This window comes from Camelus bactrianus, chromosome 1, assembly GCF_048773025.1.
Source record: "Camelus bactrianus isolate YW-2024 breed Bactrian camel chromosome 1, ASM4877302v1, whole genome shotgun sequence".
Lineage (NCBI taxonomy): Eukaryota > Metazoa > Chordata > Mammalia > Artiodactyla > Camelidae > Camelus > Camelus bactrianus.
Genome location: NC_133539.1, coordinates 46,632,595 through 46,646,724, shown reverse-complemented (window position 1 = coordinate 46,646,724; position 14,130 = coordinate 46,632,595). Strand labels below are relative to the sequence as shown.

The following is a 14,130-nucleotide window of genomic DNA, read 5'->3' as shown; positions in this document are numbered from 1 at the left end:
GGGATAAGCTAGCATACAGGGCAAATGGATTCTGGGGAAACGCATTGGACAATGACTTTTTAAGGAGAGACTTCAATAATTCAGTTTTCATCTCCCTTTCTATCAGTTCAAACATTATATTATTAGAAATAATTTTCAAAAGTTTCTAGGAATTAATAGTCTATATTTCCACATGGGATAAACAGCCTGGGAACAGCCATGGATACAGTAAGCCTTAGAAGATGCCATCACTCTTATAAATAAGCAAATTTTACATTAAGAGGCAATTTCAAAAGGCAGGAGTTCTAGAGCTGGATTGTTTAGGACTACAGATTGGCTCTGCCACCAATGAACTCATTTTCTCTAAGTCTTTCTGTGCCTCAGTTTCCCAATCTATAAAATATAGATGTTAATATAGTACTTGCCCTAGGAATACTGTGAGGTTCAATGAGTTGCACACGTAGAGTACTTAAATAGTGTCTAATACAGAGCAAGAATAATGTGTTGTGACAACCATCCCTTTGGGGCCTTAAGCCATGTAGGATAAATGCTAGCTATTATTAGTAGCAGTAATATCCGTATTGGTATCATTAATAGCACATCGTGGCCCTGGCAAACTAACTGCTTTGCTCTAATTTTTCACTCTAGGGATGAACGATTCTATAGCTGGAGGCAGAGGGGAACCATATACAACAAAATTAGATTCAGAAATATCTTAAATCAATTATCTTTCAAGAAGCAGCTCTTATTAAAGATATAACTAAGCTCAGTTCTACTTTTGGGTACAAGCATATCTATTTGCATCTACTTTTGGGCGCATATATCAAGTCTTCAGTGGGACTTTAGAAAGCACATACCAACCGCATTATGTACATGTGCATGGATGTGCACAGGGATAAGCACAGAGTGGACACAAAAGAACATAAATCAATGTGAACTCAAGTGAATAAAACTGCATTGCAGGAAGCACAGAATTAATGTCTGTTATTAACTGGCCAACTTGTCCTTAATAGAGGATTGGTTGTTAATCAGGCCTTGAAACAGAACTTCGGTAAATGACAATTTATTCTTTGATTATTACTTTAAATTGAACAATAACCTTCTTTAAAATGAGAATGTAAAATCATCTGCAGGACACCTTCTGGATGGATTCCCATGGCTGTATTCAAAGATGTTAAAATGTTAATGTTTTAAATCAAATGCTGGGCATAAGTATTTGATATCTATTGTCTATCCCCTCAGGTACCACTCTATTTTTAATCACTGTAATTCAGGAGGCACAAAATGTATCCTCTTCACCCTTGTATTCTCCTCCAAGAATATCCCAGTATCTTTCAAAATGAAGGCATTCAACAGATAATTGTGTTGGATTGAATGGTTCATTAGTTCTGAGGTAAATGATGAATCTAAATGCATTCTGATTCATACCAGGAAAGAGCTACGAGTCTATAAAAAACAATGCTAATTATGACCATGCTACCGCTTGGCCCAGACCAGTGATCACACTGTCCTTAGTTATGGTTCCCAAGCGCACCAGTGAAAATTAATCACCAATATTTGAATTTTACCTCTGACAACTGAAACCACAATGAGGTTTCTTACTGTTCTGTGAAGTCAGAGTGGCTTGATAGTGATGTGTTAGAAGAAATGTAACTCACTCTTAAAAGAAAAACAGAAATCATTATGCTGAAGCTGAGAACCTATGGATGTACACGCTGGATAGATGTATAAAAAACTATCCTCTTCAAAATGCTTGCAAAGAAAAAATCAATAAAGATATTGAAGGGGTGAGATAAAATGGAGGAATTATTTTTCACATTCCTGAGTTCAGAGAGGCTGTCATTTTCAGTTCAGGGAAGACCACACCTTAGGTTCAGGTTTTGTTACTGGGGACTTGCTTTTAAGACACAATAAATCTGTGCTACACCAAGCTTTTATCTCTTTGAATCAAACACATTTTTAAGTGCATTTTCTTCTATAAATGTTAAGATATTGATTCATTTCTTTAATGTGTCCTGTTTTAAAAGACTGAATGAATTGACCAGTGAAAAATAATTAATCATGTGCACTAGATAAAAAAATTAGACCACAGAAGTAGATGGCCTTTAACTGGTACAAAGAAATGGGAAAGTAGTTCCAAAATGTACCATATTATTTCACTCTTAACTATATTTTTTCTTTCATTGTCTGATACGAAGGAGCCAGCTAGATTAAAAGCAAGGCAGTGAGAAAACAGAACAACTGACACTAATTAAGAAGTTTCGATTTCAAAATCTCTGCTTTTTAATGCAAAACAAATGCTTTGCAGCCAAGGTATGTTTATAGTCAATTTTGTCCTGGTTTATTATCTGCCAAAACAGTGCAGACATAACCCTAGGATGGCATTTAGCAGTGTTTTCCAAGATGTGCCTTTCTCCCATAATTAAATAGACCCAGAATGTTTTTGCCATAAAAATATATTGGCTGCTGGTTTCAGAGAATAAAGAATAGCATCAATGCTAAGAAAATTCAATTTTATTTATTATAAAAGATAACTGGTCACAGAACTGGTTTAAGCATCTCTTAACATGAAAACCTGTGCATATTAAATAGTTTACTATTCAGTTTGCTGAAACGACTGGGCCAGGTGAAATGGCGGTTTAAATGCTTACTCACCATATATCTTCAGAAACTATACCATTTCTTTTTTTTTTTAATTAATTAATTAATTAATTAATTTGTTTTAGGTTTTTTTTAGAGGGGGTATTTAGGTTTACGTATTTATTATTATTTTTTTAATGGAGGCAGTGGGGCTTGAACCCAGGACCTCCTGCATGCTAAGCAGGTGCTCTACCACTGAGCATCCCCCTCCCCCAGAAGCTATACCATTTCTGAAGACTCTGGACGGAGTGAGGGTGGCCTTTGCTCCAAAAGGCCATTTACTAAAGTCACCCCCAAAGGTGTTACAGGAAGTCATTAGCTGCAATCCTCTATTTCAGTTCCTACAGAATTAAGTTGGTGCAATTGGAAATAAAATGAAAAGTTTTAGAACAGGAGTTTTCTAAAACTGACTCCCAAATCTGCACAAAAAGGAAAGAAACACACCACTTTCAAATAAAAGGCCCCCTCACATGTACCATAAAAGTATTAGAATTCAGTTATATGATGAGAGGGTAGGTGGAGCTGAGGCGAGAAACTACACGTTGAGGTTCTGGGCCGCAGGGGGTTACAACAGGATGGAAGAGATAGTGCACATCAATACTATGAGGGCACAACAGAAAACTTTCAGGGAGTCACACCTCATACTGCAATCAATTACCAGCTATAACTGGTGGTGGTGACGGAATGCTAATACGGTTGGAGGGATGGAATTTTCTACTTTTTTCAATATAGTATATAATTTCTGTAATTGTATCCTAATTCAGCTTTTTGTTTAGTGAGCCATAACTTTCCATAAGATTTAATTCTTATAGAAACTAGAATAAATTTACCTTTACCTACTCATTTGATTTTGTTATTGTTGTTGTTTTAGTGGGGGGAGGTAATTAGGTCTATTTATTTCATTTATTTTTAGAGAAGGTACTGGGGATTGAACCCAGGACCTCATGCATGCTAAGCAAGTAGTCTACAGCTTGAGCTATACCCCTCCCCCATTTGATTTTAATAAGTGGTTTTAGTAAGTTAGAATGCAAGAAAAACTAGGACATTGAGGACTCTAAAAATATCTTTATCCTTTTCTAATAAATAGGGTTAATGACAACTTTCCCAATTCCCTTGGACCCACCAGATCTACAATCTTGCTTTTTAGATACATGAAGAGTTTATCTGGAGAAATTCAGCATCGTCTCTCTTCAACTTCACCTTAACGGATTATTAGTTTCACAAATTGAGATAAAGAAAAGTACCATACAGACAAAGGGTATCACAGAACAAATTCAGCAACCCCGTGGTGACTTTTTGACATTTCTTTGTTCTGTGCTCAGAGAAACATGGGCTTTGCTTGCCAAACTCATCTGTTTACCTAGCTGCCTATCCCCTCACACTGACTCTTTCAGTACTGGATTTCTACAGCTATCCCGTCCCCCTCAGCATCTTTCATCTCTGCTTTCCTCCTAGTAGGGCTTCCTCTTGGTTTACAAACATCCAGGCTTCCTGAAGTCACGCTCCAAGGTCAGGGTCAAACTTCTGGAAGCCATTCTTCTCCACACACTCAGGTTCAGAGCCACAGTCCTCTCTGACTCTCCTTTTGCTTTACCTCTCACATCGACTCAGTCATCAGATCCATCTGAATCCCCTGCAGCCTCCCAGCTCACTGCCAGCTCCCCACATCCTGGGTCTTGTCTTCCCACATCTGTGTGTCCGCAGAGGCTTTCTGCTCTGTTCTGCACACAGCTGCTAAGCCAGTCTCTCCAAGTGCTGCTCTCACCTCTGCATACCTCTGCCCCAAGTCTTCAACCGCCCCTCATTATTTTCAAGTACAAATTTCTCTGCTTCACACTAAACACCTTCCCAATTCTGACTTGCAGCTACATTCCACCTTCATCTTCCATAAATCTCCTAGCACAGCCCTCTACTCCTGCCTGGCTGATTTACTTGCTGTCATCTACCTATTTCATGTTTGCCTGCCTTTATCTCTTTGCTGTATCTCCTCCATCTCTCCATTTAATTATGCATAAATCACAATTTCCACTGGGCATGTGTGGTTAGTTATAAAGCGGTGAGGGGGGATGGACAAATGTAAATGGATGGTGGCAATGACTGTTGGATTCAGAGACTGGGCTTAGTAGGGAAAGGAGACGATGGTAACATCTGTACAGCAAACCTCTCTCTAAGGGGGCAGCCGCTTTTCGGCTCTGACCAACTGTTCTCATGCAAAAAGGCTGGTCCAGTGTCTCTAGGTTCTCTAAATTTTCATAAGAAGTCAGAAGTATGCATTTATTTGAAATTTATAGTTTTAAAATAATTAGCCACCTGTAATACAGGTCAACAAATTGTGGGCCGGCCCAATAAGTTGCTAGTTTCAACCTCTGTTCCTCAACAGCTCCTACATCAAGAACCACGTTTCTTCATGCTCTTTCACCTGTGCTGGGTCCCCAGAACACTCCTGCTATTATTAATTTCTTCCTTTCCTGGTTTTACACATTCACTTTGGGGATCACACAAGTTGAGCTTCCTCATTTCACTGCATGCTTTCCTGTGAAACCACTGGCACTCTTAATTTATTTCTTATCCCTTAACTTTTTATATTTTATCTCTTTGCAACTGGAGAATAAGTTCCTGGAGGACAGGAGGGGTACACCATAATTTCCTATAGTCCTCCCGGTATCTTCCGAAGTGTATTCACAAACAGGCACTTATTTAAGGGTGTGAGATGTACCTTGGCAGTTTCAAAAGTAGAATCACTTTTTAAAAAGGAAATATCAGCTCCATTTCTTTGACAGCAGTATTGAACTATCTGTCATCTTATTCAGCCATACACATATGTGCAGGAGGAAGCTGTCTTCCAGAGCCTTCTATAAGACACAAGCTCCTATAACAAGCAACTTGCACAAGACAAAGTGACAATAGCCTGGTGCTGAAGAGCCCAGGCTGTGGAGAGACTGCCTGGGTTTCTACGGAGGCACTAACACTTTCTGTCCTTGTGATCTTAGGCAAGTCATAAAACCTCTCTGCCCTTTTGTTTCCTAATGTGTAAAAGAGGAATAATAACAGCACTTGCCTCAGCGGACAAGTGTGAGAATTCACGAAGAACATAATAAGTACTTAGAAAAGTGCCTAGCACACAGTAGATAACAGATGCCAGTCAATATTTTCCTAGGTTAGATGAAAAAACCTACCTGCAGGTAAAAAAATAAAATCTGCTATTAAAATGTATAATCTATTTTCAAGAGCACATAAGATTATCTAAGCAAAATTATAAGTAAAACCAATTGTAATCTTTTTAGGCTTATGCTCCAGCCCCTAGTGGTACTCCAAATACCCAAAGTGGATCTGGAGGTAAAGTGTTTCTGTACCACTGATCTGAGAAGAAGGCTCACAGTCTCTCTGACTGCAGTAAAAATATTTGTACATCCATATGCAAGGAGCTTCAGCAGCCTCACTGGTAATGGCACGATGCAGACCCTCAGTAATTACTGTTTGTTAGAATAAATAAATAAAATGCTTCACTTACTACACTAGGCAATTTTAGTAACAGAGGTCTTTAAATGTAGAATTTTCTTTGCTAAAATGTACAGATAAAGATGTCTCTGTGTGTCCTCCGACTATAGCAACTATAATACACAATGATCTCCAGGGGAACACTTTTCTGCTTTGCTGTTCTTTATATAACCTGACCTAATTAATTTCAAAATGAAAGGAAACACAATACATTATAGTTACATGAGCCAATTAACTGATTAATTGAACACTATGAACCTCATGGAAGTTTAAACATAGAGGACTGTTTTTCTCAATTCTCTGACCTCAGCAGCACAATGCCAAATCTCCCTTCCTAGCTAGAGTAGATTCCTGAAAAAAATACCTGGAATAGATCCCAGAATTTTCAGGTCATTTTTGGCTACTAAAAACCCATCCAGTTTAAAATGTCAATCAAATACCCGAAGCAGGGACTTCCCCAGGGCACCTCCTTGGTTCCAGGGTGCTGGGAAATGGGGAGGGGTTCTCAACGCCAAAACTGAGTGTGCAGGCTGACCTAAATCTGTTTCTATCTGCTGCCAGCCTTCCTCAATGTTCTTTTTGCCTGCTCAAGCGGGTGCAAGGCACCATAATAATTACATGCCTACAGTATTTCTTCCTTCTCGCCAAAAGAAGAGATTTCCTGCAAGCAACAACCCCTGTCTTAGAGAAAGCTCCTCATTCACTCCTTCTCCCAGGCCCACCCACAGGGATGAAGGTAGGAAGGGTCAGCAGTTCTTGAACTGGTGGCTGGCCCTTCCTTCACAAGGTACAAAGCCTCTGGTTGAGAGGACAGAAGGAGGAATAGTGGAGGTAAAACTAAGTGCCCATGGTTACGTCTTTCTCTGTCAGTTTCTAACTCAACATAAGACTGAATGACCTTGACAGAGGATGCCAAGAACAGAGATTACAGACAAAATATTTAACAGGCAGGGTGCCAAGCGATCAGAAGGGGCGTGGCCTCAGGACTAGAATGGGGTGCTAGGGACCCCCGGCTGTGTCCTCCAGTTTCTAGAAGGATAGGAGAAGCCCAGGAATGCTGGCAGACTTGCTGCAAGGGTACTCACGGAAGTTGGGTTCCAGTCTTTTTACTAACAATAAGGAACTATTTTGGTATTTTAGTCCCTGGACAGTTGTCCTGGTACAAACCAGCTGAGTATCACTTTTGCTTGCAGGAGCCCCTCAGAATGTCCTCAGTCAGAGATAGGATGGTTCTAGGACTGCCCTCTACCAACCACTCCCCACCAATGTCCCATGGCCTCTTGCCTGATCAAGCTGAACTACATTCTTCATGCCCACTTGGCCCCTGGAAAACTCATGTATCTTTGCCATGCCAAGGCAGAGAGTGCAGCAAGCTATTCAAGTCTCTCCCTGCTGCTGACTTCCTCCAGTTCTCTTCTTGCCTGGCCAGAGAGGGGAAGGGCACATCAATAAACCGACATCTAAAACACTGCTTCCTTCTCACCAAAGAATGAGAAGATACTTCTTGCAGTACCACCCTCAGTCTTTAACAGGGGTTCTCTCAGAGCTGTCTTCATCCTGCTTGACAGGGGCCAGAGGTGAAGAAGGGAAAGCACTTTGTTGTTTCCCCCCTCAGGACAGGAAGAAAAATGACAGTAGTCCAGATGACTGCAGAACCTATGATACCCCACCCATGGGGTCTGGGGTGGGGACGAGAGAGGAAACCCCTGGAGTGGCAGATGAGATGGTAGCTGGATTAGGCCTCCTCTTTATAAATCGCAGGAGAAGGGTCTGGCCCAAACTGAAGGTGGCTTTCCCTTTGGAACATGTGAATTTAAAGCTGTTCCTTAGGATTTCAGACAACCACACCAATTCTGGGCCACAGGAAAATTCCTCCTTAATATCCTGTGATATTTATTTAAAGAGGTACCCAAATAATTAAATACTACATTTTGTTCAATAAAAAGGAACATTGAACACATAAGGAATAAAAAATAACCGAGGAAGCATATTTCTACTGGTGATTATTTGGAGATGCTGATTAATCTACTGTGCACATATTTATGTTTAATTAGAAATTGGGAAGGTTTTGGGATGTTATTCTAAAACACACTCTATTAGCATTATGGCATCATATTCATGTGGTGCAAATAATACTGTGAGAAGATTTTCCTGGTAAATTATTTCTTAGCAATCCTGCTTCATCAAAAGCATGTATTTTTACTTGCATGTTATACGAAACTAAGTCTGAGTATAAGCTGATTTGCTATAATTGGAAGAGGCTTACTGCAGTCATTTTACCCCGTTAAATTATGATACCAGCATTCAAACATCTGTTAAACCATAGCATCTGTTTCATATTTGGGATACAACCCTACAAATTAGAAGAATGTTCTTTTTAATGAGCTCTGATTTAATGGGGAATCCTTTTTTTTTTTAATGACTATTATGCAAAGAAAGGAAATGAGAAGACAAATTCATCTTTCTAGCAACCCCCACAGCAAAGCACCTCTAAGGCCCACACATTTATAATTCAAAACTATTTAATAAACATATATTCATAAGTTTTACTATTGTCTACTGTTTTGTTTTTACTGTTGTTTAATATTTAAAAAACCACATGTATATGATTGTATATGTGTACAGACATCCCCCCTATGAAATGCAGAAAGGGCCATATATTCATATTATTTAAGAAAAACAATCATGTTTTTGAAATAAATTGTCTTGACAACTATATAGTCTTAAAGATACTAGACAAATTCATGACCTCATTGTCTCTCTGTTTATTAAGACATGTTTACAGCTCTAACTCTAAAGGCACATTCATTGTGGGCCTTCACCACATGCGATCTTTACCATTTTAGTTTTATCAGAAATAGTACTTTGCCACTGACTCACTCAGGTTTTTTTTAAAAACTATTTTCTGTGGTCTTCATAAGTTTTCTAGTAATTTGTAGCCCTTTGAGTCTGAATTTGTCTCACACAAGAAGCATGTAAGCTTCATATCAGACAATGAATTAGTTGTCCCACTGTCCACATACTTCTTTACTGTACTAGGCCTCTGTATTTTTATATTTCTAATTTGAATCTGGCTAGACTTTAAAAGCTTAATTTAAAGATATTTAAAACTCCTAAATTTTTATTATACAAGCTACCATAAAAATTAGAAAATGACAAGTCATGCCATTAAGTTCAATCTACTCAAAAGAATTTATAAAAGCATCATATCACACACACACACACACACACACACACACACACACACACACACCCTAAAAAACTCAGAAGGAACTCATTGGAAGGAAGCCAGAAAAAAGAGAGAAAAAAACATTTAATACAGAGATTTCTGGTCACCCATTTCATACCTCTTAATTTGTCTTACCAAAAGAGAAAACTGCTACTCTAGCGCCCAGGTGCTAAAGACATTTCTCCCATATGTTCCCTTAAGGAAGAGCGGGAACATTTTGGCCACGGCTCCTGCTCGTCCAGCAACAACCACTTCCAATTCCCACCAAGTGAGGGCTCTGTTGGTCACAGGTTTTACAAAAGCATATTTTCTACTTTGCCAAAAGAATCGTAGCATTTTATACCCATGTCACATCAAATGTACAACTGATAGATGTTATAAAACCAGGCTTCAGAACATGTCACTTGAGTTCTTCACTTAAAAAAAAAAAAAAAAAAACCCAAATTGAGACATCAACCACCTGGTTTAAAAGTACTGATTTCCAGATGTTACAAGAGAATCAGAGAAGAGGAAAACCACCTAGGCCATTCTTCTGTATTCAGAGTGGACTTATTTATTAACCAATAAGAGAGAGACAAAAACCAATCTTGGTTTAAAATACTACCTGTGGAAAAGATTTTGCAATTTCCCTGGGTAACTTTTTTCAATGCTTAATGACTTTTAGAAGCAAAATTGTTTTCCTTAAATTAAAGGTTAACTCTCTTGTTGAAAATTACATACAGAACACTTTATGATCACGGTGAGATGGGACAGTGAGGGAACACTCATCATAACTTCTGTCTAACTTGCACTGGCTGCAGATCTTATCTCAACATATTCTTAGAAACTTGCCTCTGCCAGTTGAAAGAGTGCAGATTTCCCACAGCGTTTTACAGGTTCAGCACCACCCAACTGCGATGTGTTTGAAGAAATCTGTATTGAAAAAAAAATTCACATAAAGAATATTGACTGTGATATCAGAATCTTTGCTTCCCATTCACACGCATTCAGGAACTTTCCTTAGTTTATGAGAACATCATTGCTCCCAAGGACCAAATAACTTTAAACGTGTCATGCTTGGGGTTATAATTTTGAAACCAATTTTAGTAAATAACCTCAAAAATAATAATGAAAAACAGGTGTGGCTTGGGTGGCTGCTTGATGACAAGAGTATTATTATTATCTTGAGTATTCCAGGCTTTAAATTTAACTCTATATCCTTAAAACAAGGCATGCATTTCCATTTCTATATAAATACCAACTCATCAACTGGCCAAATATAAAAGAGATTTAGGTTCATTTTGTATTTACCAAAGCAATTAGTTAATTTTTTAAAGAAATAGATTTGGAACCACTGTGGAAAGATAGCTTCAAGTCAGTCAACAAATATTCTTCTGAGAATCTAATACACATGTGAGAGGCAATATGACAGAAGCTGGGGAAGCTAAGAGTTTTATGTAAAACATTAGCACTGGCTCTGAGAGTATGCTCTAAAGGACACCCAAAGACTGACAGTCAAGATCACAAATCTCAGGAAGCTGCACAGTTAAGGCCTGTACCACAGCACTTCAACATATATGCAACATTACATCATGACTGCACACTCTTCTGCAAATTTGGCTGAACAGCAGCCAGTCATTGATAGCACTGTGCTTTCTCACTTTTAGAAGAAAACTTCATTTTCAATGTCCAGCTTAACTCAGTAAAGAGCTGAGAAGGACATATATTCTTCAGGAATTTTACAAAGTATTCTTCTCCTGGAGAAGTTCTGTCATCATTAGGGCAGCTGGCTACAATCTAAGCTTTTATATTCTTTGTGATACTGAATTTTTCTCACTTTAAGACAGAGGGATCTCTCAGTTCAGTTTAGGAGGCAGTCCTGCCTTGTAACCATATCTTTACAGGTGACCCCAAGTCTCACAGCGAATTCTATGGAGTTCTCAGTTCCAGGAGAGACTGGGTGCTAGCTGCTACAGAAAATTTTTCTGTAGAACTTCTAACCTGCTGAATAAGAGACCTCTGCAGAGGCAAATATTTAATAAGCTACCTGGGCCATTTAGAAGGAAATCGTTTAAGAAAATTTTAAGGAATTTTTCTTCCTAGGTAATACCATTTTTAACAGAATCCTTTTCTGTTTATCCCAATCACTTACTTTTTCTTTACAAGATCAACTTACAGGCTGAATCTTTCTGAGGTTTGGAGTATTTTCCTCTAGCTGAATTTTCTGATATATGCCACTTCTACTTTTTCTAGACAAGGTGAATTCAATTACTAACCTTATCACCAGACTAAGAGAAACAAACACACTTAATATAATCACTGACTCTGAGTGACTTGAGGGAAAGCAGTACTGAACATAAATGCCAGTCTGTTGAACCAAGACTGTATATCAGAAAGGACATGGCTTTTGTATCAGACAAACACCTCTTCATCACTTTTTGCTGTGTGGACTTGAGCAAATAATTAAGAACTATCTTCACCTTTAAAACAGAAACAATAATACCTGCGCCGTTTTACTGTTGCTGTGGAGATTACATGTTATATTAGTGGAGAGTCTGGCACTGTGCTGAGCCCATATTACGGTCTCAATAAATGGTACAATGATTAGTAATGAGGGTTTATCATTACTAACACTACTAAACATAAACTCTTTTAGGACAATTCCAAAAATTAGTCACACACTGAAATTGGAACAGAATAAAAAACTGCAGCAGCAGAGAATAATGATTAAATTTAATGATTTGTAGAATATTAAATCTGTCACATAAGCATATGATACCCTCAAGAATTACTGAAGAACAGCTTCACTACACAGCCCACGGCACTGTCTTCTAGCTCTCCCACTGGCTCCCTCTGCTGTCGCCGGTGCCGCTGCAGGTTTACGCTCCCTGCCACTGTGAGTGTTCGTGCACTCTCATACTGCCTGTGCCAGATGTGTGCATGACACACGGAGAGGCTCAGGGAAGAACTTTGGACTGCCTGGACGCATTATCTGACATCTGAGTTAACGCACGGCTGTCTGAGTCGAGGCTTGAGAACGGTTTCTAGCCTTGCCGAAGAACACCATCACCTAATGTTTAGTAAGAATGGTTTACCTCATCACCTATGGGAGGACTGTTACCTATTTGTAGGTACAGGGCAGTGTTGGGGAGGATCAGTGTATTTCAGCAGCCCAACACTTCTAGACTCACCTAACAATAAAATTTTCATGGAATGACTTAGTGGTAAGGTATACTTTCTAAAAGTGTCTTTTAGCTCCTTAATTTGGGGGTGGGGTGGAAACTGAACATACACTGATGCCTATGGCTCAAGCCTCATCTTGACTCCCCTGCAGCACTGGACACAGCTGACCTTCCTGTAGAGAGATTTCCCCGGATCTCCAGTACTACAGAGCCCTGGTTCTCCTCCTCCCTCTCAGGCCACTCCTCGCTGTTCCCCTTTGTTGGCTCTCCTTTCTATAGTGAGTCCATAAGTGGTTTTCCTCAGGGTTTTTTCTTAGGGCCCATTCTCTTTCTCTTTCCACATTTTATCTCAGTAATCTCATCTACTCTGACAGCTTCTATTATAAGCATGGCTTGTATAAGGCCAATTTGTTATACCACTGTGTTCATCTCCCCATCTTCTTTTCTACTTGAGACATACACATCCTTTTAAGTAAGAACAATAGAGCTCATATATGTTTTTCAGTGACAGTCAGCTGGGGGAGGGAAGTGAGTGTTATAGTACACTCCTGGGTAGGGACACCAGTGGGCCATTTTGCGTCGTATGCTTGTGGCTATGCTTTTTATTTTCTGCAAATTGGATGGTGTTTGTAAATCTGTTATCACCACTATCGTGTTCTGATCATCAGGGTGGATGTAAGGTCCAGCAAAAGTGCCAGGACAATGATCACTCTGGATGCGAAACTGCTAATCTGATAGCTGCCTGAGGTAGGGAAGCACACCCGGGAAAGAGGTTGTAAAGAACAAAAGCAAATTAGGTGGAAGCCTTTTGCAATTATGAGGGGTATCATAAACACTGTAGCTTGGGAGGAAATGACCAATAATTGATGAATAAATGAATCAAAGAGCAAATGAACAATACAAGATGACTGGTCTTCCTTACTTTAAAAGAAGAAATCTTAACACTTCCAATAAAACAGGTAATACTTTCACGCTGATGGGCTACAGTGTGAGTATATGGAATTTGTGTCAAGTGTAATATTCCGTAACATACTGAGCATTCCATCATGAAAATGAATGCTTTAAATCTGCACCTATTGCTTATATCCAATTATGACAATACCCTGGTGAGATTACAGTTGTATTTATACTGGTAAAGTAAATACCTTCGAAGGAGTGTTTTAATGTTCCAATCTATTTGTCTAAATTGTCTGGATTAGCTTCCCTGTCTTCAAAGTAAATATGTAATTTTTCAATGCGAAGATACACTCTAGGGTGTTAAGAGCCAGCCACACCGCAGAGAAGAGAAGATGTGGAATGGCCTTCAGACTTGTTAAATAATGGGAGACAACAGCTTCCTTCTGGCATTGTATTTGCTCATTAGTCTTCAGTAAACAAGACCTGAACAGTGACGGATGTGTCACTACCCGTAAACAACAAAACATGCAGATAGGAAGCTCATTTTGACCAACGTAATGGATCAGAGCCTGGAAACAGAGTGACAGCTCTTCAGATGGGCCAAGCTGAATCTGGATGAATTACGAGTGTCTACACGGAACGGGAGACAGGAGACAGGCTGCACCGTGAGGAAAACAGGCTCTGAACCCTACACTTCTTTCTAGATCCTGTAGCGCAGACACAGCT

The 14,130-nt window shown here is 39.2% G+C and overlaps 1 protein-coding gene across 8 annotated transcripts in view; it reads right to left on the bottom strand.

Moving 5' to 3' along the window:
- BBX (BBX high mobility group box domain containing) overlaps positions 1–14,130 on the bottom strand; it is a 256,885-nt gene that overhangs the window by 40,952 nt on the left and 201,803 nt on the right. For all 8 annotated transcript variants that reach the window (XM_074362859.1, XM_010970745.3, XM_010970744.3 and 5 more), the window contains one exon: positions 10,178–10,258. In XM_074362859.1, coding sequence (XP_074218960.1) covers positions 10,178–10,258 — 81 coding nt within the window. The remainder of the gene's footprint in view (positions 1–10,177; positions 10,259–14,130) is intronic.